At 51.0% G+C, this 24,365-nt stretch overlaps 1 protein-coding gene across 1 annotated transcript in view; it reads left to right on the forward strand.

Annotated features, from left to right (window-relative positions):
* dnai3 (dynein axonemal intermediate chain 3) overlaps window positions 1-24,365 on the forward strand; it is a 204,316-nt gene that overhangs the window by 148,585 nt on the left and 31,366 nt on the right. The window contains exon 17 of the mRNA XM_070885953.1: window positions 4,107-4,170. Coding sequence (XP_070742054.1) covers window positions 4,107-4,170 — 64 coding nt within the window. The remainder of the gene's footprint in view (window positions 1-4,106; window positions 4,171-24,365) is intronic.

A 24,365-nucleotide genomic window follows, 5' to 3' on the forward strand; every position in this document is an offset into this window, starting at 1 on the left:
AGTCCTCTTTGGATCTGGGCATGGTGCCAGAGGACTGGAGGACTGCTAATGTAGTGCCCTTGTTTAAGAAGGGAGAAAGGGATAGGCCGAGTAATTACAGGCATGTCAGCCTAACCTCAGTGGTGGGAAAATTATTGGAAAAAATCCTGAAGGACATGATAAATGTACATTTAGAAAGGCAAGGATTAATCAGGGACAGTCAGCACGGATTTGTTAAGGGAAGATCGTGTTTGACTAACCTGATTGACCCTCTTGGTTACCTCCTCAAAAAATTCAATGAGGGCAGTGCGTACGATGTAGTATATATGGACTTCAGCAAAGCTTTTGATAGGGTCCTACATGGTAGACTGGTCATGAAGGTTAAAGCCCATGGGATACAGGGCAAAGTGTCAAGTTGGATCCAAAATTGGCTTGGAGGACGGAAGCAAAGGGTAATGGTTGATGGATGTTTTTGTGACTGGAAGGATGTTTCCAGTGGGGTTCCGCAGGGCTCAGTACTGGGTCCCTTGCTTTTTGTGGTATATATCAATGATCTAGATTTGAACATAGGGAGTATGATTAAGAAGTTTGCAGATGACACTAAAATTGGCTGTGTGGTTGTTAATGAAGAGGAAAGTCATGGGCTGCAGGAGGATATCAATCTGCTGGTCAGGTGGACAGAGCAGTGGCAAATGAAATTTAATTCGGAGAAGTGTGAGGTGATGCACTTTGGGGGGGGCGGGGGCTAACAAGGAAAGGGTATACACATTAAGCGGTGGCCACTTAGGAGTGTAAATGAACAATGGGACCTTGGAGTTTTTGGCATAGACCCCTGAAAGTAGCAGGCCAGGTGGATAAGGTGGTGAAGAAGGAATGCTTGCCTTGATTGGCCGAGGCATAGAATACAAGAGCAGGGAGGTTATGCTTAAATTGTATAATACATTGGTTATAGAAACATAGAAACACAGAAAATAGGTGCAGGTGTAAGCCATTCGGCCCTTCGAGCCTGCACCACCATTCAGTAAGATCATGGCTGATCATTCACCTCAGTACCCCTTTCCTGCTTTCTCTCCATACCCCTTGACCCCCTTTAGCCATAAGGACCATATCTAACTCCCTCTTGAATATATCCAACAAACTGGCATCAACAACTCTCTGCGGCAGGAAATTCCACAGGTTAACAACTCTCTGAGTGAAGAATTTTCTCCTCATCTCAGTCCTAAATGGCCTACATAGAAACATAGAAACATAGAAAATAGGTGCAGGAGTAGGCCATTCGGCCCTTCGAGCCTGCACCGCCATTCAATGAGTTCATGGCTGAACATGCAACTTCAGGAGCCCATTCCTGCTTTCTCGCCATACCCCTTGATCACCCTAGTAGTAAGGATTACATCTAACTCCTTTTTGAATATATTTAGTGAATTGGCCTCAACAACTTTCTGTGGTAGAGAATTCCACAGGTTCACCACTCTCTGGGTGAAGAAGTTCCTCCTCATCTCGGTCCTAAATGGCTTACCTCCTATCCTTAGACTGTGACTCCTGGTTCTGGACTTCCCCAACATTGGGAACATTCTTCCTGCATCTAACCTGTCCTGTCCCGTCAGAATTTTAAATGTTTCTATGCGATCCCCTCAATAGCAAGAATGTCCTTCATCAAGTTAGGAGACCAAAACTGAACACAATACTCCAGGTGAGGCCTCACCAAGGCCCTGTACAACTGCAGTAAGACCTCCCTGCTCCTATACTCAAATCCCCTAGCTATGAAGGCCAACATGCCATTTGCCTTCTTCACCACATGCTGTACCTGCATGCCAACTTTCAATGACTGATGTACCATGACACCCAGGTCTCGTTGTACCTCCCCTTTTCCTAATCTGCCACCATTCAGATAATATTCTGCCTTTGTGTTTTTGTCCCCAAAGTGGATAACCTCACATTTATCCACATTATACTGCATCTGCCATGCAGTTGCCTATTCACCTAACCTGTCCAAGTCACTCTGCAGCCTCTTAGCGTCCCCCTCACAGCTCACACTGCCACCCAGTTTAGTGTCATCTGCAAACTTGGAGATATTACACTCAATTCCTTCATCTAAGTCATTAATGTATATTGTAAAGAGCTGGGGTCCCAGCACTGAGCCCTGCGGCACCCCACTAGTCACTGCCTGCCATTCTGAAAAGAACCCATTTATCCCGACTCTCTGCTTCCTGTCTGCCAACCAGTTCTCTATCCACGTCAGTACATTACCCCCATACCATGATCTTTGATTTTGCACACCAATCTCTTGTGTGGGACCTTGTCAAAAGCCTTTTGAAAGTCCAAATACACCACAACCACTGGTTCTCCCTTGTCCACTCTACTAGTTACATCCTCAAAAAATTCCAGAAGATTTGTCAAGCATAATTTCCTTTTCATAAGCCACAGCTGTGTGCAGTTCTGATCGCCATATTATAGGAAGCACATGATTGCACCAGAGAGGGTGCAGAGGAGATTTACAAGGATGCTGCCTGGAATGGAGAATCTTAGTTATGAGGAAAGATTGGATAGGCTGGGTTTGTTCTCATTGGAACAGAGGAGGTTGAGCGGAGACCTCATTGAGGTGTATAAAATTTTGAGGGGCCTGGACATAGTGGATAGCAAGGGCCTTTTTCCCTTGGTGGAGGGGTCAATTACAAGGGGGCATAGTTTTAAGGTGGTTGGTGGAAGGTTTAGAGGGGATATGAGGGGGGGCTTCTTCACGCAGAGGGTTGTTGGGATCTGGAACTCACTGCCTGGAAGGTTGGTGGATGCAGAAACCCTCACCACATTTAAAATGTGCTTGGATGGGCACTTAAAGTGCAGTAAGCTGCAGGATTACGGCCCTAGAGCTGCTAATTGGAATTAGACTGGATAACCTCTTGTTGGCTGGCGCAGATACGATCTCGGTCCGTAAAATTCCTCTCAGACCCAAAAGCTTGATTAAAGAGGTGCTAAAGAGCATTTTAAAGGAGGAAAGAGAGGTAGAGAGGTAGAGAGGTTTAGGGAGGGAATTCCAGAGCTTAGGGCCCAGGCACGGCCACCATTGGTGGAGCGATTAAAATCGGGGTTGCTCAGGAGGCAGAGATCTCGGGAGGTTGTGAGACTGGAGGAGATTAGAGAGATAGGGAGGGGCGAGGCCATGGAGGGATTTGAAAACAATGATGAGCATTTTAATATCGAGGTGTTGCCAGACCGGGAGCCAATGTGGGTCAACGAGCACAGGGTTGATAAGAAGATAAGAAATAGGAGCAGGAGTCGGCCATTTGACCCCTTGAGCCTGTTCCACCATTTAATAAGACCATGGCTGATCTGATCATGGACTCAGCTCCATTTCCCTGCCCGCTCCCCATAACTCCTCACTCCCTTATCGCTCAAAAATCTGTCTGTCTCCGCCTTAAATATATTCAATGACCCAGCCTCCACAGCTCTCTGGGGCAGAGAATTCCACAGATTTACAACCCTCTGAGAGAAAAAATTCCTCCTCATCTCAGTTTTAAATGGGTGACCCCTTATTCGGAAACTATGCCCCCTAGTTCTAGATTCCCCCACGAGTGGAAATATTCTCTCTGCATCTACCTTGTCGAGCCCCCTCATTATCTTACATGTTTCAATAAGATCACCTCTCATTCTTCTAAACCCCAATGAGTAGAGGCCCAACCTGCTCAACCTTTCTTCATAATTCAAGCCCTTCATCTCTGGAATCAACCGAGTGAACCTTCTCTGAACAACCTCCAATGCAAGTACATCCTTCCTTAAAAACGGAGACCAAAACTGCACGCAGTACTCCAGGTGTGGCCTCACCAATACCCTGTACAGTTGTAGCAGGACTTCCCTGCTTTTATACTCTATCCCCCTTGCAATAAAGGCCAACATTCCATTTGCCTTCCTGATCACTTGCTGTACCTACATACTAACTTTTTGTGTTTCATGCACAAGGACCCCCAGGTCCCTCTGCACTGCAGCACTTTGCAATTTTTCTCCATTTAAATTAGAATTTGCTTTTCTATTTTTTCTGCCAAAGATGTTCAAACAGAATGTGTAAGATTGAAGATATGTTGTGTTAAAACCCTGATGAAAGTATAGAATTGATTTTGGGTCCTTTACTCTAGGATGGAGAGATTACTTTTGTAGACTGGCAAGTGGATAAAGACGTGGACAGTGGCAAAATGACCAGTAAGTACACATGGCTCGATGTTGCAATATATTGTAAAATATTGCTGCCAAATGAAATGTTCTTACTCTCGCGTGTCCAGAGGTTTTGGCGACACTTCGGAAAGGATGATTTATGGAACAGTAATGGCAGAAGACCAACGCCAGTCGATTGTAGAATAGAAAGCTGAGATCAAAATAAAGCTCAAAATTCTTGATCTATGAACTGAGATTCAGCATCGGCAAAGAGAAACACAACCACAACTTGTAGTTATATTGTGTTTGCTAGTGCTGTTGGGGAGGAGTTAAACTAATATGGCAGGGGGATAGGAACCAATTCAGGGAGACAGAGGGAAACAAAATGGAGACAAAAGCAAAAGACAGAAAGGAGATGAGTAAAAGTGGAGGGCAGAGAAACCCAAGGCAAAAACCAAAAAGTGCCACTGTACAGCAAAATTCTAAAGGGTCAAAGTGTAATATAAAGGCAAGCATGAAAGCTCGGTGCCTCAATGCAAGGAGTGTTCTGAACCCAAGAGAGGGCTCTGAGCTAGTTAGAGTGGATGAGAGCTCAGATGAACAGGACCCCAAGAAAGAATGCAAAAGGCAGGAGGCAACAGAGCAGAGTAGCACTGGGGTAAGTGTAAACCACAAGGTGATAGGAAGGGACAATATGTATGAATATAAAGGGGCTGCAGGAGGGGTCAAAACTAAAAATCATGGTTGAAAAACTAGTATTAAAACACTCTACTTAAACGCACGCAGCATTCGAAATAAAGTAAATGAGTTGACGGCACAAATCCTTACAAATAGGTATGATTTGGTGGCCATTACAGAAACGTGGTTGCAGGGGGGCCAAGACTGGGAATTAACCATACCGTATCTGACAATTCGGAAAGATAGACAAGAAGGGAAAGGAAGTGGGGTAGCTCTGTTAATAAAGGATGATATCAGGGCAGTTGTGAGAGACAATATTGGCCCGAATGAACAAAATGCTGAATCATTGTGGGTGGAGATTAGAGATAGTAAGGGGAAAAAGTCACTGGTGGGTGTAGTTTATAGGCCCCAAATAATAACTTCACGGTGGGGCAGGCAATAATCAAGGGAATAATAGAGGCATGTGAAAAAGGAACGGCAGTAATCATGGGGGATTTTAACCTACATATCGATTGGTCAAATCAAATCGCACGGGGTAGTCTTGAGAAGGAATTCATAGAATGCATACGGGATTGTTTCTTAGAACAGTATGTTACAGAACCTACAAGGGAGGAGCAAGCTATCTTAGATCTGGTCCTGTGTAATGAGACAGGAATAATAAACGATCTTCGAGTAAAAGATCCTCTCGGAATGAGTGATCACAGTATGGTTGAATTTGTAATACAGATTGAGGGTGAGGAAGTAGTGTTTCAAACAAGCGTACTATGATTAAACAAAGGGGACTACAGTGGGATGAGGGCAGAGTTGGCTAAAGTAGACTGGAAACACAGACTAAACGATGGCATAATTGAGGAACAGTGGAGGACTTTCAAGGAGCTCTTTCATAGTGCTCAACAAAAATATATTCCAGTGAAAAAGAAGGGCGGTAAGAGAAGGGATAACCAGCCGTGGATAACCAAGGAAATAAAAGAGAGTATCAAATTAAAAACTAATGCGTATAAGGTGGCCAAGGTTAGTGGGAAATGAGCAGATTGGGAAAATTTTAAACGACAGCAAAGAATGACTAAGAAAGCAATAAAGAAAGGAAAGATAGATTACAAAAGTAAACTTGCGCAAAACATAAAAACAACTAGTAAAAGCTTTTACAGATATATAAAACGGAAAAGAGTGACTAAAGTAAATGTTGGTCCCTTAGAAGATGAGAAGGGGGATTTAATAATGGGAAATGTGAAAATGGCTGAGACCTTAAACAATTATTTTGCTTCAGTCTTCACAGTGGAAGACACAAAAACCATGCCAAAAATTGCTGGTCACGAGAATTTGAGAAGGGAGGACCTTGAGATAATCACTATCACTATCACTAGCGGGGGTAGTGCTGGACAGGCTAATGGGACTAAAGGTACACAAGTCCCCTGGTCCTGATGAAATGCATCCCAGGGTATTAAAAGAGAAGGCGGAAGTTAAAGCAGATGCATTCGTTATAATCTACCAAAATTCTCTGGACTCTGGGGAGGTACCAGCGGATTGGAAAGCAGCTAACGCCTCTGTTTAAAAAAGGGGGGCAGACAAAAGGCTGTTAACTATAGGTCGGTTAGTTTAACATCTGTAGTGGGGAAAATGCTTGAAGCTATCATTAAGGAAGAAATAGCGGGACATCTAGATAGAATTAGTGCAATCAAGCAGACACAACATAGATTCATGAAGGGGAAATCATGTTTAACTAATTTACTGGAATTCTTTGAGGATATAACGAGCATGGTGGATAGAGGTGTACCGATGGATGTGGTGTATTTAGATTTCCAAAAGGCATTCGATAAGGTGCCACACAAAAGGTTACTGCAGAAGATAAAGATACGCGGAGTCAGAGGAAATGTATTAGCATGGATAGAGAATTGGCTGGCTAACAGAAAGCAGAGAGTCAGAATAAATGGGTCCTTTTCAGGTTGGAAATCGGTGGTTAGTGGTGTGCCACAGGGATCGGTGCTGGGACCACAACTGTTTACAATATACATAGATGACCTGGAAGAGGAGACAGAGTGTAGTGTAACAAAATTTGCAGATGACACAAAGGTTAGTGGGAAAGCGGGTTGTGTAGAGAACACAGAAAGGCTGCAAAGAGATTTAGACATGTTAAGCGAATGGCTAAGGTTTGGCAATACAATGTCGGAAAATGTGAGGTCATCCACCTTGGAAAAAAAAACAGTAAAAGGGAATATTATTTGAATGGGGAGAAATTACAACATGCTGCGGTGCAGAGGGACCTGGGGTCCTTGTGCATGAATCCCAAAAAGTTAGTTTACAGGTGCAGCAGGTAATCAGGAAGGCGAATTGAATGTTGGCCTTCATTGCGAGAGGGATGGAGTACAAAAGCAGGGAAGTCCTGCTGCAACTGTATAGGGTATTGGTGAGGCCGCACCTGGAGTACTGCGTGCAGTTTTGGTCACATTTCTTAAGGAAGGATATACTCGCTTTGGAGGGGGTACAGAGACGATTCACTAGGCTGATTCCGGAGATGAGGGGGTTACCTTATGATGATAGATTGGGTAGACTGGGTCTTTACTCGTTGGAGTTCAGAAGGATGAGGGGTGATCTTATAGAAACATTTAAAATCATGAAAGGGATAGACAAGATAGAGGCAGAGAGGTTGTTTCCACGGGTCGGGGAGACTATAACTAGGGGGCACAGCCTCAAAATACGGGAGAGCCAATTTAAAACCGAGTTGAGAAGGAATTTCTTCTCCCAGAGGGTTGTGAATCTGTGGAATTCTCTGCCCAAGGAAGCAGTTGAGGCTAGCTCATTGAATGTATTCAAATCACAGATAGATAGATTTTTAACCAATAAGGGAATTAAGGGTTACGGGGAGCGGGCGGGTAAGTGGAGCTGAGTCCACGGCCAGATCAGCCATGATCTTGTTGAATGGCGGAGCAGGCTCGAGGAGCTAGATGGCCCACTCCTGTTCCTAATTCTTATGTTCTTATAGCGCCTTTAACGTAGTGAAACGTCCCGAGGTGCTTCACAGGAGTATTATGAGACACAAAAATTTGACACTGAGCCGTATAAGTAGAAATTAGCGCAGGTGACCAAAAGTTTGGTCAAAGATGTAGGTTTTCAGGAGTGTCTTGAAGGAGAGAAAGGCGGAGAGGTTTAGGGAGGGAGTTCCAGAGCTTGGGGCCCAGGCAACAGAGGGCATGGCCACCGATGGTGGAGCGATTATAATCAGGGATGGTCAGGAGGGCAGAATTAGAGGAGTGCAGATATCTCGGGGGGTTGTGGGGCTGGAGGAGATTACAGAGATAGGGAGGGGTGATGGCATGGAGGGATTTGAAAATAAAGATGAGAATTTTGAAATCGAGTCGTTGCTTAACCGGAAGCCAATGTAGGTCAGCAAGTACAGGGGGTGATGGGTGAGTGGGACTCGGTGCGAGTTAGGACACGGGGCAGTGAGCACAGGGGGTGATGGGTGAGTGGGACTGGGTGTGAGTTAGAACACGGGGCAGTGAGCACAGGGGGTGATGGGTGAGTGGGACTCGGTGCGAGTTAGGACACGGGGCAGTGAGCACAGGGGCTAATGGGTGAGTGGGACTCGGTGCGAGTTAGGACACGGGGCAGTGAGCACAGGGGGTGATGGGTGAGTGGGACTGGATGTGAGTTAGGACACGGGGCAGTGAGCACAGGGGGTGATGGGTCAGTGGGACTGGGTGTGAGTTAGGACACGGGGCAGTGAGCACAGGGGGTAATGGGTGAGTGGGACTCGGTGCGAGTTAGGACACGGGGCAGTGAGCACAGGGGGTGATGGGTGAGTGGGACTGGGTGTGAGTTAGGACACGGGGCAGTGAGCACAGGGGGTGATGGGTGAGTGGGACTGGGTTTGAGTTAGGACACGGGGCAGTGAGCACAGGGGGTGATGGGTGAGTGGGACTGGATGTGAGTTAGGACACGGGGCAGTGAGCACAGGGGGTGATGGGTGAACGGGACTGGGTGTGAGTTAGGACACGGGGCAGTGAGCACAGGGCGTGATGGGTGAGTGGGACTGGGTGTGAGTTAGGACACGGGGCAGTGAGCACAGGGGGTGATGGGTCAGTGGGACTGGGTGTGAGTTAGGACACGGGGCAGTGAGCACAGGGGGTGATGGGTGAGTGGGACTGGGTGTGAGTTAGGACACGGGGCAGTGAGCACAGGGGGTGATGGGTGAGTGGGACTCGGTGCGAGTTAGGACACGGGGCAGTGAGCACAGGGGGTGATGGGTGAGTGGGACTGGGTGTGAGTTAGGACACGGGGCAGTGAGCACAGGGGGTGATGGGTGAGTGGGACTGGGTGTGAGTTAGGACACGGGGCAGTGAGCACAGGGGGTGATGGGTCAGTGGGACTGGGTGTGAGTTAGGACACGGGGCAGTGAGCACAGGGGGTGATGGGTGAGTGGGACTGGGTGTGAGTTAGGACACGGGGCAGTGAGCACAGGGGGTGATGGGTGAGTGGGACTCGGTGCGAGTTAGGACACGGGGCAGTGAGCACAGGGGGTGATGCGTGAGTGGGACTCGGTGCGAGTTAGGACACGGGGCAGTGAGCACAGGGGGTGATGGGTGAGTGGGACTGGGTGTGAGTTAGGACACGGGGCAGTGAGCACAGGGGGTGATGGGTGAGTGGGACTGGGTTTGAGTTAGGACACGGGGCAGTGAGCACAGGGGGTGATGGGTGAGTGGGACTGGATGTGAGTTAGGACACGGGGCAGTGAGCACAGGGGGTGATGGGTGAACGGGACTGGGTGTGAGTTAGGACACGGGGCAGTGAGCACAGAGGGTGATGGGTGAGTGGGACTGGGTGTGAGTTAGGACACGGGGCAGTGAGCACAGGGGGTGATGGGTGAGTGGGACTGGATGTGAGTTAGGACACGGGGCAGTGAGCACAGGGGGTGATGGGTGAGTGGGACTGGGTGTGAGTTAGGACACGGGGTCAGTGAGCACAGGGGGTGATGGGTGAGTGGGACTCGATGTGAGTTAGGACACGGGGTCAGTGAGCACAGGGGGTGATGGGTGAGTGGGACTGGGTGTGAGTTAGGACACGGGGCAGTGAGCACAGGGGGTGATGGGTGAGTGGGACTTGGTGCGAGTTAGGACACGTGTCAGTGAGCACAGTGGGTGATGGGTGAGTGGGACTGGGTGTGAGTTAGGACACGGGGCAGTGAGCACAGGGGGTGATGGGTGAGTGGGACTCGGTGTGAGTTAGGACACGGTCAGTGAGCACAGCGGGTGATGGGTGAGTGGGACTGGGTGTGAGTTAGGACACGGTCAGTGAGCACAGGGGGTGATGGGTGAGTGGGACTCGGTGTGAGTTAGGATACGGTCAGTGAGCACAGGGGGTGATGGGTGAGTGGGACTGGGTGTGAGTTAGGACACGGGGCAGCGAGCACAGGGGGTGATGGGTGAGTGGGACTGGGTGTGAGTTAGGACACGGGGCAGTGAGCACAGGGGGTGATGGGTGAGCGGGACTGGGTGTGAGTTAGGACACGGGGCACCGAGCACAGGGGGTGATGGGTGAGTGGGACTGGGTGTGAGTTAGGACACGGGGGACTGGGTGTGAGTTAGGACACGGGGCAGCGAGCACAGGGGGTGATGGGTGAGCGGGACTGGGTGTGAGTTCGGACACGGGGCAGCGAGCACAGGGGGTGATGGGTGAGCGGGACTGGGTGTGAGTTAGGACACGGGTCAGTGAGCACAGGGGGTGATGGGTGAGCGGGACTGGGTGTGAGTTAGGACACGGGTCAGTGAGCACAGGGGGTGATGGGTGAGCGGGACTGGGTGTGAGTTAGGACACGGGTCAGCGAGCACAGGGGGTGATGGGTGAGCGGGACTGGGTGTGAGTTAGGACACGGGTCAGTGAGCACAGGGGGTGATGGGTCAATGGGACTGGGTGTGAGTTAGGACACGGTCAGTGAGCACAGGGGGTGATGGGTCAGTGGGACTGGGTGTGAGTTAGGACACGGGTCAGCGAGCACAGGGCGTGATGGGTGAGCGGGACTGGGCGTGAGTTAGGACACGGGTCAGTGAGCACAGGGGGTGATGGGTGAGCGGGACTGGGTGTGAGTTAGGACACAGGTCAGCGAGCACAGGGGGTGATGGGTGAGCGGGACTGGGTGTGAGTTAGGACACGGGTCAGTGAGCACAGGGGGTGATGGGTGAGCGGGACTGGGTGTGAGTTAGGACACGGGTCAGCGAGCACAGGGGGTGATGGGTGAGTGGGACTGGGTGTGAGTTAGAACACGTGTCAGCGAGCACAGGGGGTGATGGGTGAGTGGGACTGGGTGTGAGTTAGGACACGGGGCAGTGAGCACAGGGGGTGATGGGTGAGTGGGACTGGGTGTGAGTTAGGACACGGGGCAGTGAGCACAGGGGGTGATGGGTGAGCGGGACTGGGTGTGAGTTCGGACACGGGGCAGCGAGCACAGGGGGTGATGGGTGAGCGGGACTGGGTGTGAGTTAGGACATGGGTCAGCGAGCATAGGGGGTGATGGGTGAGCGGGACTGGGTGTGAGTTAGGACACGGGTCAGCGAGCACAGGGGGTGATGGGTGAGTGGGACTGGGTGTGAGTTAGAACACGTGTCAGCGAGCACAGGGGGTGATGGGTGAGTGGGACTGGGTGTGAGTTAGGACACGGGGCAGTGAGCACAGGGGGTGATGGGTGAGTGGGACTGGGTGTGAGTTAGGACATGGGGCAGTGAGCACAGGGGGTGATGGGTGAGCGGGACTGGGTGTGAGTTCAGACACGGGGCAGCGAGCACAGGGGGTGATGGGTGAGCGGGACTGGGTGTGAGTTAGGACATGGGTCAGCGAGCATAGGGGGTGATGGGTGAGCGGGACTGGGTGTGAGTTAGGACACGGGTCAGCGAGCACAGGGGGTGATGGGTGAGCGGGACTGGGTGTGAGTTAGGACACGGGTCAGTGAGCACAGGGGGTGATGGGTGAGCGGGACTGGGTGTGAGTTAGGACACGGGTCAGTGAGCACAGGGGGTGATGGGTCAATGGGACTGGGTGTGAGTTAGGACACGGGGCAGTGAGTACAGGGGGTGATGGGTGAGCGGGACTGGGTGTGAGTTAGGACACGGGTCAGCGAGCACAGGGGGTGATGGGTGAGTGGGACTGGGTGTGAGTTAGAACACGGGGCAGTGAGTACAGGGGGCGATGGGTGAGTGGGACTGGGTGTGAGTTCGGACACGGGGTCAGTGAGCACAGGGGGTGATGGGTGAGTGGGACTCGGTGTGAGTTCGGACACGGGGCAGTGAGTACAGGGGGTGATGGGTGAGTGGGACTGGGTGTGAGTTCGGACACGGGGTCAGTGAGCACAGGGGGTGATGGGTGAGTGGGACTCGGTGTGAGTTCGGACACGGGGCAGTGAATACAGGGGGTGATGGGTGAGTAGGACTTCGGTGCGAGTTCGGACACGGTCAGTGAGCACAGGGGGTGATGGGTGAGTAGGACGCGGTGTGAGTTAGGACACGGGGCAGCCGAGTTTTGGATCTAGAAAGGAAAAGTTAATGGTCACGGTTGAGACTTTAGTTCGGACCTGATAACGGAAAGAGGAAAACCGTTTTATAAGACTCGATCAAAATGAAGCAAAGCAGAGCCAGGATGAGGGGTGAGGGACAATTGTAGATTATTCAGAGATCAGTATTAAACAGATTATCCGGTCATTATCACATTGCTGTGTGTGGGAGCTTGCTGTGCGCAAATTGGCTGCCGCGTTTCCTACATTACCACAGTGACTACACTCCAAAACCTACTTCCTTGGCTGTAAATCACTTTGGGACATCCTGAGGTCATGTAAGACGCCACAGAAATCCAAATCTTTCTTTCTTTCTATCACCAGGAGCTACCTAATATAGCCTGTGAACTTTGATCGATCATGACCAAAAAAGAAACAGAGAGATAAAGAAATAACTTGCATTTATATAGCACCTTTCATATCCTTGGTGTTATGTCTTGAATAAAGAATCAGACTAAAGTAAGCTCAAAGTAAGTGTGACCATAGTCCTTTATTACAGATCTCAGAGTGCCTCTCCAGCCTGTGAGGCCTCCTTATATACAGGTGCTCCCAAGGGATTGTGGGATCCCTTGGGACTCCAGAGGATAAGCCCTCTGGTGGTTAGACATGGTATTTACAGGTTTACATATATAACACTTGGGAAGTCTCAAAGTTCTTCGCAGCCCATGAATTACGTTTGAATTGTGGACACTGCTGTTCTGTAGGTAATTGCGACAGCCAATGTGCGCACAGCAAACTCCAAGGTACTCGAGTCCTGGAGGGAAGCTTGAACCCAAAACCTTCACACTCCACACCAGAGCCATGTTTGGCACTTCGAATCAAAATTAACATGTGTCTGCCATCGCTCAGCGGGGAGTGTTGTGTATCTGTAAAGCATGCACACCCATGCCCTTCTGCTCCACGGGAGGTTTCTGTCCTCCCTGAGTAATGTCCACGCCTTATAATTCAAACTTGCTTCATTCAAATTATCTGATAATTCAACATTTTTTTTTTTAGTACTAAATTCCCAACTGCTGATTTGTGTTTTTTCATTCAAATTATTGTCTCATTCAAATTTTTTTTTTAGTGCATTCCCTGATGTCCCAAGGGATCCCAGCATATCTTGGGAGCACTGTATATAAGCCGGCCCCTAAGGCCTGTTCCTCACTCTGGAGTGTCTTATTAAAGACTGAGGTCACTGTTACTTTAACCTCCCTGTGTTCAGTCTCATCTGTGTTAGGAACACAATAACTGGCGACGAGTATACGAATTCAACGCAAAGATGCAGCAAACTGCAGCCATGCTGGAGAAGTTCTCAGAGGGTGAGGACTGGGAAGCCTATGTCGAACGGCTAGACCAGTACTTTGTAGCCAACGAGCTGGACGGAGAAGGAAGAGCTGCAAAAAGGAGACCGGTCCTCCTCACGGTCTGCGGGGCACTTACCTACAGCCTCATGAAGAATCTTCTGGCTCCGGTGAAACCCACAGATAAGTCGTATGAGGAGCTGTGCACACTGGTTCGGGAGCATGTTAACCCGAGGGAGAGCGTGCTGATGGCGAGGTATCGGTTCTACACGTGCCACGATCTGAAGGTCAGGAAGTGGCGAGCTACGTCGCCGAGCTAAGGCGACTTGCAGGACAATGTGAGTTTGATGGCTACCTGGAGCAGATGCTCAGAGACTTTTTTGTACTGGGCATTGGCCACGAGACCATCCTACGAAAACTTTTGACTGTAGAGACTCCGACCCTCAGTAAGGCCATTGCGATAGCACAGGCGTTTATGTCCACCAGTGATAACACCAAACAAATCTCTCAGCACACAAGTGCTAGCAATGTTCATAAATTAACTGGAACTGTGTTTGTGAGCAGAAATGTACAGGGCAGAAACCACGAGTCTACAACTGCCAGCAGGCCTCAGGTGACCCAGATGACTCAGAATCCGCAACAAAGGATGAATGCAAGACAATTCACACCTTGTTGGCGTTGTGGAGGCTTCCATTCAGCCGATTCAGACGAGCCCTGAGCCCAATCCACACGTACACCAAAGAGCTCACCACTGGCCTGGGCAGCGCCATGGTCAAGGTCACCTACGAGGGCACGGTGCATGAACTGCCACTCTGGATTGTCCCGGGCGATGGCCCCACACTGCTCGGAAAGAGCTGGCTGGGCAAAATCCGCCGGAACTGGGATGACATCCGAGCGCTATCACATGTCGATGAGGCCTCATGTACCCAGATTCTTAACAAATTTTCTTCCCTTTTTGAGCCAGGCATTGGAAACTTTTCCGGGGTGAAGGTGCGGATCCACTTGGTCCCAGAGGCACGACCCATTCACCACAAGGCGCGAGCCGTACCTCACATGATGAGGGAGAGAGTGGAAATCGAGTTGGACAGGCTGCAACGCGAGGGCATCATCTCCCCAGTGGAATTCAGTGAGTGGGCCAGCCCGATTGTTCCAGTACTCAAAAGTGATGGCACGGTCAGGATTTGCGGCGATTATAAAGTAACTATTAATCGTTTCTCGCTGCAGGACCAATACCCGCTACCTAAGGTAGACAACCTATTTGCGATGCTGGCAGGAGGCAAGACGTTCACCAAGCTCAACCTGACTTCGGCCTACATGACGCAGGAGTTGGAGGAGTCTTCGAAGGGCCTCACCTGCATCAACACGCACAAGGGACTGTTCATCTACAACAGATGCCCGTTTGGAATTCGGTTGGCTGTAGCGATCTTCCAGAGAAACATGGAGAGCCTACTCAAGTCGGTACCACACACGGTGGTCTTTCAGGACGACATATTGGTCACGGGTCGGGACACCGTTGAGCACCTACAAAACCTGGAGGAGGTTCTCCAGCGACTGGATCGCGTAGGGCCGTGGCTGAAGAGGTCGAAATGCGTCTCCATGGCAACAGAAGTGGAGTTTTTGGGGAGAAAGATCATGGCGGACGGCATTCGGCCCACAGACGCCAAGACAGAGGCTATCAGGAACGCGACCAGGCCACAGAATGTCATGGGACTCCTCAACTATTTTGGTAACTTCCTACCGGGGTTAAGCACCCTTTTAGAGCCCCTACATGTGTTATTGCACAAAGGTGAGAACTGGGTATGGGGGACAAAAACCAAGTAATTGCTTTTGAGAAAGCCAGAAACATTTTATGCTCCAACAAGCTGCTTGTATTGTATAACCCGTGTAAAAGACTTGTGCTAGCATGTGACGCATTGTCGTACGGAGTCGGGTGTGTATTACAACAAGCTAACGTTGCGGGGAAGTTGCAACCTGTCGCCTATGCTTCCAGGAGCTTGTCTAAGGTCGAGAGGGCCTACAGCATTATTGAGAAAGAGGCATTAGCATGTGTGTTCGGGGTAAAGAAAATGCATCAATACCTGTTTGGCCTCAAATTTGATCACAAGCCCCTCATTTCCCTGCTCACTGAAAACAAGGGGATAAATACTAATGCCTCAGCCCGCAGACAAACATGGGCACTCGCGCTATCAGCGTATAACTATACCATCCGCCACAGGCCAGGCACCGAGAACTGTGCGGATGCTCTCAGTCGGCTATCATTGCCCACCACGGGGGTGGAAATGGCGCAGCCTGCAAACTTGTTGATGGCCAAGGAAGCGTTTGAAAATGATAAATCACCTGTCACGGCCCGCCAGATTAGGACTTGGACCAGCCAAGATCCTCTGCTGTCCCTAGTAAAAAACTGTGCACTGCATGGGAGCTGGGCCAGCATCCCCGTTGAAATGCAAGAGCTAATCAAGCCGTTCCAGTGGCGAAAGGACGAGCTGTCCATTCAGGCAGACTGCCTGTTGTGGGGTAACCGCGTAGTGCTACCCAAAAAGGGCAGGGAGATGTTCATCTCGGATCTCCACAGCACACACCCGGGTATAGTAATGATGAAAGCGATAGCCAGATCCCACGTGTGGTGGCCCATTTTGAAAAAGCATCCACCACCACGAGGAACATTTTACCGAGAAACGGGCCGCATAGTCGACATGGATCCACGACCATGGTCTGGAGGGCCAGGACCACAAACTTAGTGATGCCCCTCTGGGTGCGTTGCTCAACTGAGCACACATGCTGCATTGCCGTACACAGGACTCTAAGTCAGAGTCGATACCGGGCCACCACACGTGGGATCTGGCTATCGCTTTCATCATTACTGTACCAGGGTGTGTGCTGTGGAGATCCGAGATGAACATCTTCCTGCCCTTTTTGGGTAGCACTACGTGGTTACCCCACAACAGGCAGTCTGCCTGAATGGACAGCTCGTCCTTTCGCTGCTGGAACGGCTTGATTGGCTCTTGCATTTCAACGGGGATGCTGGCCCAGCTCCCATGCAGTACACAGTTTTTTACTCGGGACAGCAGAGGATCTTGGCTGGCCCAAGTCCGAATCTGGCGGGCCATGACAGGTGACTTATTATTTTCAAACGCTTCCATGACCATCAACAAGTCTGCGGGCTGCACCATTTCCACCCTCGTGGTGGGCAATGGTAGCCGACTGAGAGCATCCGCACAGTTCTCGGTGCCTGGCCTATGGCGGATGGTATAGTTATACGCTGATAGCGTGAGTGCCCACCTTTGTATGCGGGCTGATGCATTAGTATTTATCCCCTTGTTTTCGGCAAACAGGGATGTGAGGGGCTTGTGATCAGTTTCCAGCTCAAATTTGAGACCAAACAGGTACTAATGCATTTTCTTTACCCCAAACACACACGCTAATGCCTCTTTCTCAATCATGCAGTAGGCCCTCTCGGCCTTAGACAAGCTCCTGGAAGCATAGGCGACAGGTTGCAACTTCCCCACAACGTTAGCTTGTTGTAACACACACCCGACTCCGTACGACAACGCAGCACATGCTAGCACATGTCTTTTACACGGGTTATACAATACAAGCAGCTTGTTGGAGCATAAAATGTTTCTGGCTTTCTCAAAAGCAATTACTTGGTTTTTTCCCCCATACCCAGTTCTCACCTTTGCGCAATAACACATGTAGGGGCTCTAAACAGGTGCTTAGCCCCGATAGGAAGTTACCAAAATAGTTGAGGAGTCCCAGGAACGACCGCAGCTCCGTGACGTTCTGTGGCCTGGGCGCGTTCCTGATAGCCTCTGTCTTGGTGTCTGTGGGCCGAATGCCATCCGCCACGATCTTTCTCCCCAAAAACTCCACTTCTGTTGCCATGAAGACACATTTTGACCTCTTCAGCCGCACCCCTACGCGATCCAGTCGCTGGAGGACCTCCTCCAGGTTTTGTAGGTGCTCGGCGGTGTCCCGACCCGTGACCAATATGTCGTCCTGAAAGACCACCGTCTGTGGTACCGACTTGAGTAGTCTCCCCATGTTTCTCTGGAAGATCACTGTAGCCAACCGAATTCCAAACAGGCATCTGTTGTAGATGAACAGTCCCTTGTGCGTGTTGATGCAGGTGAGGCCCTTCGAAGACTCCTCCAGCTCCTGCATCATGTAGGCCGAAGTCAGGTCAAGCTTGGTGAACGTCTTGCCTCCTGCCACCATCGCAATTAGGTCGTCTGCCTTCGGTAGTGGGTATTGGTCCTGTGGCGAGAAACGATTAATAGTTACTTTATAATTGCCGCAAATCCTGACCGTGCCATCACTTTTGAGTACTGGAACAATCAGGCTGGCCCACTCGCTGAATTCCACTGGGGAGATGATGCTCTCGCATTGCAGCCTGTCCAGCTCGATTTCCACTCTCTCCCTCATCATGTGAGGTACCGCTCGCGCCTTGTGGTGAATGGGTCGTGCCTCTGGGACCAAGTGTATCTGCACTTTTGCCCCGGAAAAATTTCCAATGCCTGGCTCAAAAAGGGAAGGAAATTTGTTAAGAACCTGGTTACATGAGGCCTCATCAACATGTGATAGCGCTCGGATGTCATCCCAGTTCCAGCAGATTTTGCCCAGCCAGCTCCTTCCAAGCAGTGTGGGTCCATTGCCTGGGACAATCCAGAGTGGCAGTTCATGCACCGTGCCCTCGTAGGTGACCTTGACCATGGCACTGCCCAGGACAGTGATGAGCTCTTTGGTGTACGTTCTCAGTTTCATGTGGATGGGGCTCAGCGCTGGTCTGAGTGCCTTGTTGCACCACAGTCTCTCAAACATCTTTTTACTCATGATGGATTGGCTAGCGCCAGTGTCCAGTTCCATGGCTACGGGTAAGCCATTCAATTTTACATTTAGCATTATAGGTGGACATTTCGTCGAAAATGTGTGCACCCCGTGTACTTCAGCATCTGCCTCCTCTCTCTGAGGCTCGAAATTGCTTTGATCCACCATGGACCGATCTTCCTCTGCCACGTGGTGGTTAGCAGGTTTTGCAGAGCTTGCAGCTCGTTTGCAAGCTCGTTGGAGGTGCCCCATTGTTCCACAGCTCTTGCAAACATACCCTTTGAAGCGGCATGAATAGGCTCCACAACGCCAACAAGGTGTGAATTGCCTTGCATTCATCCTTTGTTGCGGACTCTGAGTCATCTGGGTCACCTGAGGCCTGCTGGCAGTTGCAGACTTGTGGTTTCTGCCCTGTACATTTCTGCTTGTAAACACAGTTCCAGTTATTTTCTGAACATTGCTAGCACTTGTGTGCTGAGAGATTTGTTTGGTGTTATAACTGGTGGACATAAACGCCCGTGCTATCGCAATGGCCTTACTGAGGGTCGGTGCCTCTACAGTCAAAGGTTTTCATAGGATGGTCTCGTGGCCAGTGCCCAATACAAAAAAGTCTCTGACCATTTGCTCCAGGTAGCCATCAAACTCACATTGTCCTGCAAGTCGCCTTAGCTCGGCGACATAGCTCGCCACTTCCTGACCTTCAGATCGCTGGCACGTGTAGAACCGATACCTCGCCATCAGCACGCTCTCCCTCGGGTTAAGATGCTCCCGAACCAGTGTACACAGCTCCTCATACGACTTATCTGTCGGTTTCACCGGAGCCAGAAGATTCTTCATGAGGCTGTAGGTAGGTGCCCCGCAGACCGTGAGGAGGACCGCTCTCCTTTTTGCAGCGCTTCCTTCTCCATCCAGCTCGTTGGCTACAAAGTACTGGTCTAGCCGTTCGATATAGGCTTCCCAGTCCTCACCCTCTGAGAATGTCTCCAGGATGCCCACAGTTTGCTGCATCTTTGCGTTGGATTCGTATACTCGTCGTCAGTTATTGTGTTCCTAACACAGATGAGACTGCACACAGGGAGGTTAAAGTAACAGTGTCCTCAGTCTTTAATAAGACACTCCAGAGTGAGGAACAGGCCTTAGGGGCCGGCTTATATACAGTGTTCCCAAGGGATGCTGGGTCCCTTGGGACTTCAGGGGATGAGCTCCCTGGTGGCGGAACATGGGAGTGCATACTTTACAGATCCACATCAGAAATAATGTCGGGAAGCATCGCCACCGCCACCATTGAAAGCCTGAGGACCATGTTTTCCACCCACGGCCTGCCTGACATACTTGTCAGTGACAACGGGCCATGTTTCACTAGTGCCGAATTTAAAGAATTCATGACCCGCAATGGGATCAAACATGTCACCTCGGCCCTGTTTAAACCAGCCTCCAATGGGCAGGCAGAGCAGGCAGTACAAACCATCAAACAGAGCCTCAACAAGTCACAGAAGGCTCACTCCAAACCCGCCTGTCCCGAGTACTGCTCAGCTACCGCACGAGACCCCACATGCTCACAGGGGTGTCCCCGGCTGAGCTACTCATGAAAAGGACACTTAAAACCAGACTCTCGCTGGTTCACCCCAACCTGCATGATCAGGTAGAGAGCAGGCGGCAGCAACAAAATGTAAACGATGGTCGCGCCACTGTGTCACAGGAAATTGATCTGAATGACCCTGTGTATGTGCTAAACTATGGACATGGTCCCAAGTGGATCGCGGGCACGGTGACAGCTAAAGAAGGGAATAGGGTGTTTGTAGTCAAACTAGACAATGGACAAATTTGCAGAAAGCACCTGGACCAAACGAGGCTGCGGTTCAGACTGCCCTGAACAACCCACAGCAGACACCACCTTTTTCGAGCCCACAGCACACACCCAAAGGATCAACGACACCACGCCAGAACAGGAAATCGAACCCATCACGCCCAACAGCCCAGCAAGGCCAGGCTCACCCAGCAGCCCTGCAGGGCCAACAACACGCCAGCCCAGCGAGGGCACAGCCAACACACCAGAACAGACATTTGTACCGAGGCAGTCCACCAGGAAAAGAAAGGCTCCCGACAGACTCACCTTGTAAATAGTTTTCACTTTGACTTTGGGGGGAGTGATGTTGTGTATCTGTAAAGCATGCACTCCCATGTTCCGCCACCAGGGAGCGCATCCCCTGAAGTCCCAAGAGATCCCAGCATCCTTTGGGAGCCCTGTATATAAGCCGGCCCCTAAGGCCTGTTCCTCATTCTGGAGTGTCTTAATAAAGACTGAGGTCACTGTTGCTTTAACCTCCCTGTGTGCAGTCCCATCTGTGTTAGGAACACAATAGGTAGCTCCCTCGCCTTCGAGTCAAATGGGCGTGGGTTCATGTCCCACTCCAGGGACTTTAGCACAAAAGCTAGGATGACACTCCCAGTGCAGTACTGAGGGAGTGCTGCACTGTTGGAAGGGCAGAACTGAGGGAGTGCTGCACTGTCAGAGGGGCAGTGCTGAGGGAGCGCCGCACTTTCGGAGGGGTGATACTGAGGGAGCACTGCACTGTCGGAGGGGCAGTACTGAGGGAGCGCTGCACTGTCGGAGGGGCAGTACTGAGGGAGCGCTGCACTGTCAGAGGAGCAGTACTGAGGGAGCGCCTCACTGTTGGAGGGGCAGAACTGAGACAGTGCTGCACTGTCAGAGGTGCCGTCTTTCAGACGAGACGATAAACCGAGGCCCCCTCTGCTCTCTCAGGTGTTCGTAAAAGATCCATGGCCACTATTTCAATGAAGCGCAAGGGAGTTATCCACAGTCCTGGGCCAATATTTATCCCTCAACGAACATCAGTTAAAAAACAGATTATCAAAAAACACCTATTTTCTATGTTTCTGTGTTTCTATCCCACAGTGTGGCACTCCCTCAGTACTGCCCCTACAACAGTGCGGCACTCCCTCAGTACTGCCCCTCTGACAGTGGGGTGCTCCCTCAGTACTGCCCCTCCGACAGTGCGGCACTCCCTCAGTACTGCCCCTCCGACAGTGCGGCACTCCCTCAGTACTGCCCCTCTGACAGTGCGGCACTCCCTCAGTACTGCCCCTCCGACAGTGCGACACTCCCTCAGTACTGCCCCTCTGACAGTGCGGCACTCCCTCAGTACTGCCCCTCCGACAGTGCGGCACTCCCTCAGTACTGCCCCTCTGACAGTGCGGCACTCCTTAAGTACTGCCCCTTCGACAGTGCGGCACTCCCTCAGTACTGCCCCTCCGACAGTGCGGCGCTCCCCCAGTACTGCACTGGAGTGTCATTATCACATCGCTGTTTGTGGGAGCTTGCTGTGCGCAAAGTGGCTGCCGTGTTTCCTACATTACAACAGCGACTGCACTCCAAAAGTACTTCATTGGCTGTAAAGCGCTTTGGGACGTCCGGTGGTCGTGAAAGGTGCTATATAAATGCAAGACTCTTTTTTGTTTCTTTTCTCAGCAGCTGACGATAATTGTGCATTTCCAGCAATTTCTTCTCTGAGTGCAAGGAGACGGATGTTTAGTCTCAACTAATTATTCAATTTACAGTTTCTGGCTGATTTGGGCATTACAGTGCACAACAGTCAATCACACGGTGACGTCAAATAGTGGGAGTAAAGACCTGTAGCTGGCTGAAGTTGCCTTGTCTGGACTCGGGCCGATTCCTGTCTGGGTCTTGCACCCTTGGAGAAGCGTTTAATTTTACGTGCCCGCGGTTGGAACGATAGCAGTGTAAACACCGATCCTTCGGCCCAACATATAACTGACCTTAACTCATTAGTTCGAAGCTCATTCATTCTTCGCTGGCTGAACTATTTAATCACTCGTCGGCCTTGCACGATACTTCGGTCTTGCGATTACACGTCACACGCAGTGCACAGGAAACCATGCTATCCATTAATCAATCAACAACAACAAATTGCATTCATATAGCGCCTGTGTTGTCGTAAAATGTCCCAAGGTACTTCACAGGAGCAATTATAAAACAAAAACCGACACCGAGCCAAATAAGGAGAAATTACGGCCGGTGAAGAGGTCGGTTTTAAGAAGCGTCTTAAAGGAGGAGAGAGAGGGATAGAGAGGCGGAGAGGTTTAGGGAGGGAGTTCCAGGCAACAGAAGGCACGGCCACCGATGGTGGAGCGATTATAATCAGGGAAGCTCAAGGGGCCAGAATTAGAGAACCGCAGAGATCTCGGAGAGGTGTAGGTGCTGGAGGAGGTTACAGAGATAGGGAGGGGTGTAGGGGGGAGGGGGTTACAGAGATAGGGAGGGGGTTACAGAGATAGGGAGGGGTGTAGGGTGGGAGGGGGTTACAGAGATAGGGAGGGGTGTAGGTGCTGGAGGAGATTACAGAGATAGGGAGGGGTGTAGGGGCTGGAGGAGGTTACAGGGATAGGGATGGGTGTAGGGCTGGAGGAGGTTACAGAGATAGGGAGGGGTGTAGGGCTGGAGGAGGTTACAGGGAAAGGGAAGGGTGTAGGGTGGGAGGGGGTTACAGAGAGAGGGAGGGGTGTAGGGTGGGAGGGTTACAGGTATAGGGAGGGGTGTAGGGTGGGAGGGGGTTACAGGGATAGGGAGGGGTGTCGGGGGAGGGGGTTACAGGGATAGGGAGGGGTGTAGGGTGGGAGTGGTTACAGGGATAGGGAGGGGTGTAGGGGGGGGTTACAGAGATAGGGAGGGTGTAGGGTGGGAGTGGCTACAGGGATAGGGAGGGGTGTAGGGGGGGTTACAGAGATAGGGAGGGTGTAGGGTGGGAGGGGGTTACAGGGATTGGGAGGGGTGTAGGGTGGGAGTGGTTACAGGGATAGGGAGGGGTGTAGGGGGGGTTACAGAGATAGGGAGGGTGTAGGGTGGGAGGGGGTTACAGGGATAGGGAGGGGTGTAGGGAGGGAGGGGGTTACAGGGATAGGGAGGGGTGTAGGGAGGGAGGGGGTTACAGGGATAGGGAGGGTGTAGGGTGGGAGTGGTTACAGGGATAGGGAGGGGTGTAGGGGGGGAGGGGTTACAGAGATAGGGAGGGTGTAGGGTGGGAGGGGGTTACAGGGATAGGGAGGGGTGTAGGGTGGGAGGGTTACAGGGATAGGGAGGGGTGTAGGGAGGGAGGGGGTTACAGGGATAGGGAGGGGTGTCGGGGGAGGGGGTTACAGGGATAGGGAGGGGTGTCGGGAGGGAGGGGGTTACAGGGATAGGGAGGGGCGAGGCCACGGAGTGACTGGAAAACAAGGATGATATTTTTAAAATCCAGGAAGATTTGATGAATTAACTTATACCTTTCAAATAACAAAACCACTTATTTATTTAGTTTTCAGCTACTAGCTGGTCAGGTACCGTCACTTCATTTATTTTCACATTATTCGTACTTGCATTATTTTTGTGTCCATGTTGTTTTAATACTATTTAATACATCAGAACTTGTTTGTACGTGCACTACTTTTTATTTGTTCCTGGGATGTGGGCGTCGCTGGCCAGGCCTGGCGTTTATTGCCCATCCCTAATTGCCCCTTGAGAAGGTGGTGGTGAGCCGCCTTCTTGAACCGCTGCAGTCCGTGTGGTGAAGGTGCTCCCACAGTGCTGTTAGGGAGGGAGTTCCAGGATTGTGATCCAGCGACGATGAAGGAACGGCCGATATATTTCCCAGTCGGGATGGTGTGTGACTGGGAGGGGAACGTGGAGGTGGTGGTGTTCCCATGCGCCTGCTGCCCTTGTCCTTCTAGGCGGTAGAGGTCGCGGGTTTGGGAGGTGCTGCCGAAGAAGCCTTGGCGAGTTGCTGCAGTGCATCTTGTAGATGGTGCACACTGCAGCCAGGGGGCGCCGGTGGTGGAGGGAGGGAGTGTTGAAGGTGGTGGATGGGGTGACAATCAAGTGCTATTGGTAGCTTTCATATGGTTTA

Source organism: Pristiophorus japonicus, chromosome 8 (genome assembly GCF_044704955.1).
Source record: "Pristiophorus japonicus isolate sPriJap1 chromosome 8, sPriJap1.hap1, whole genome shotgun sequence".
In the NCBI taxonomy this organism is placed as follows: domain Eukaryota; kingdom Metazoa; phylum Chordata; class Chondrichthyes; family Pristiophoridae; genus Pristiophorus; species Pristiophorus japonicus.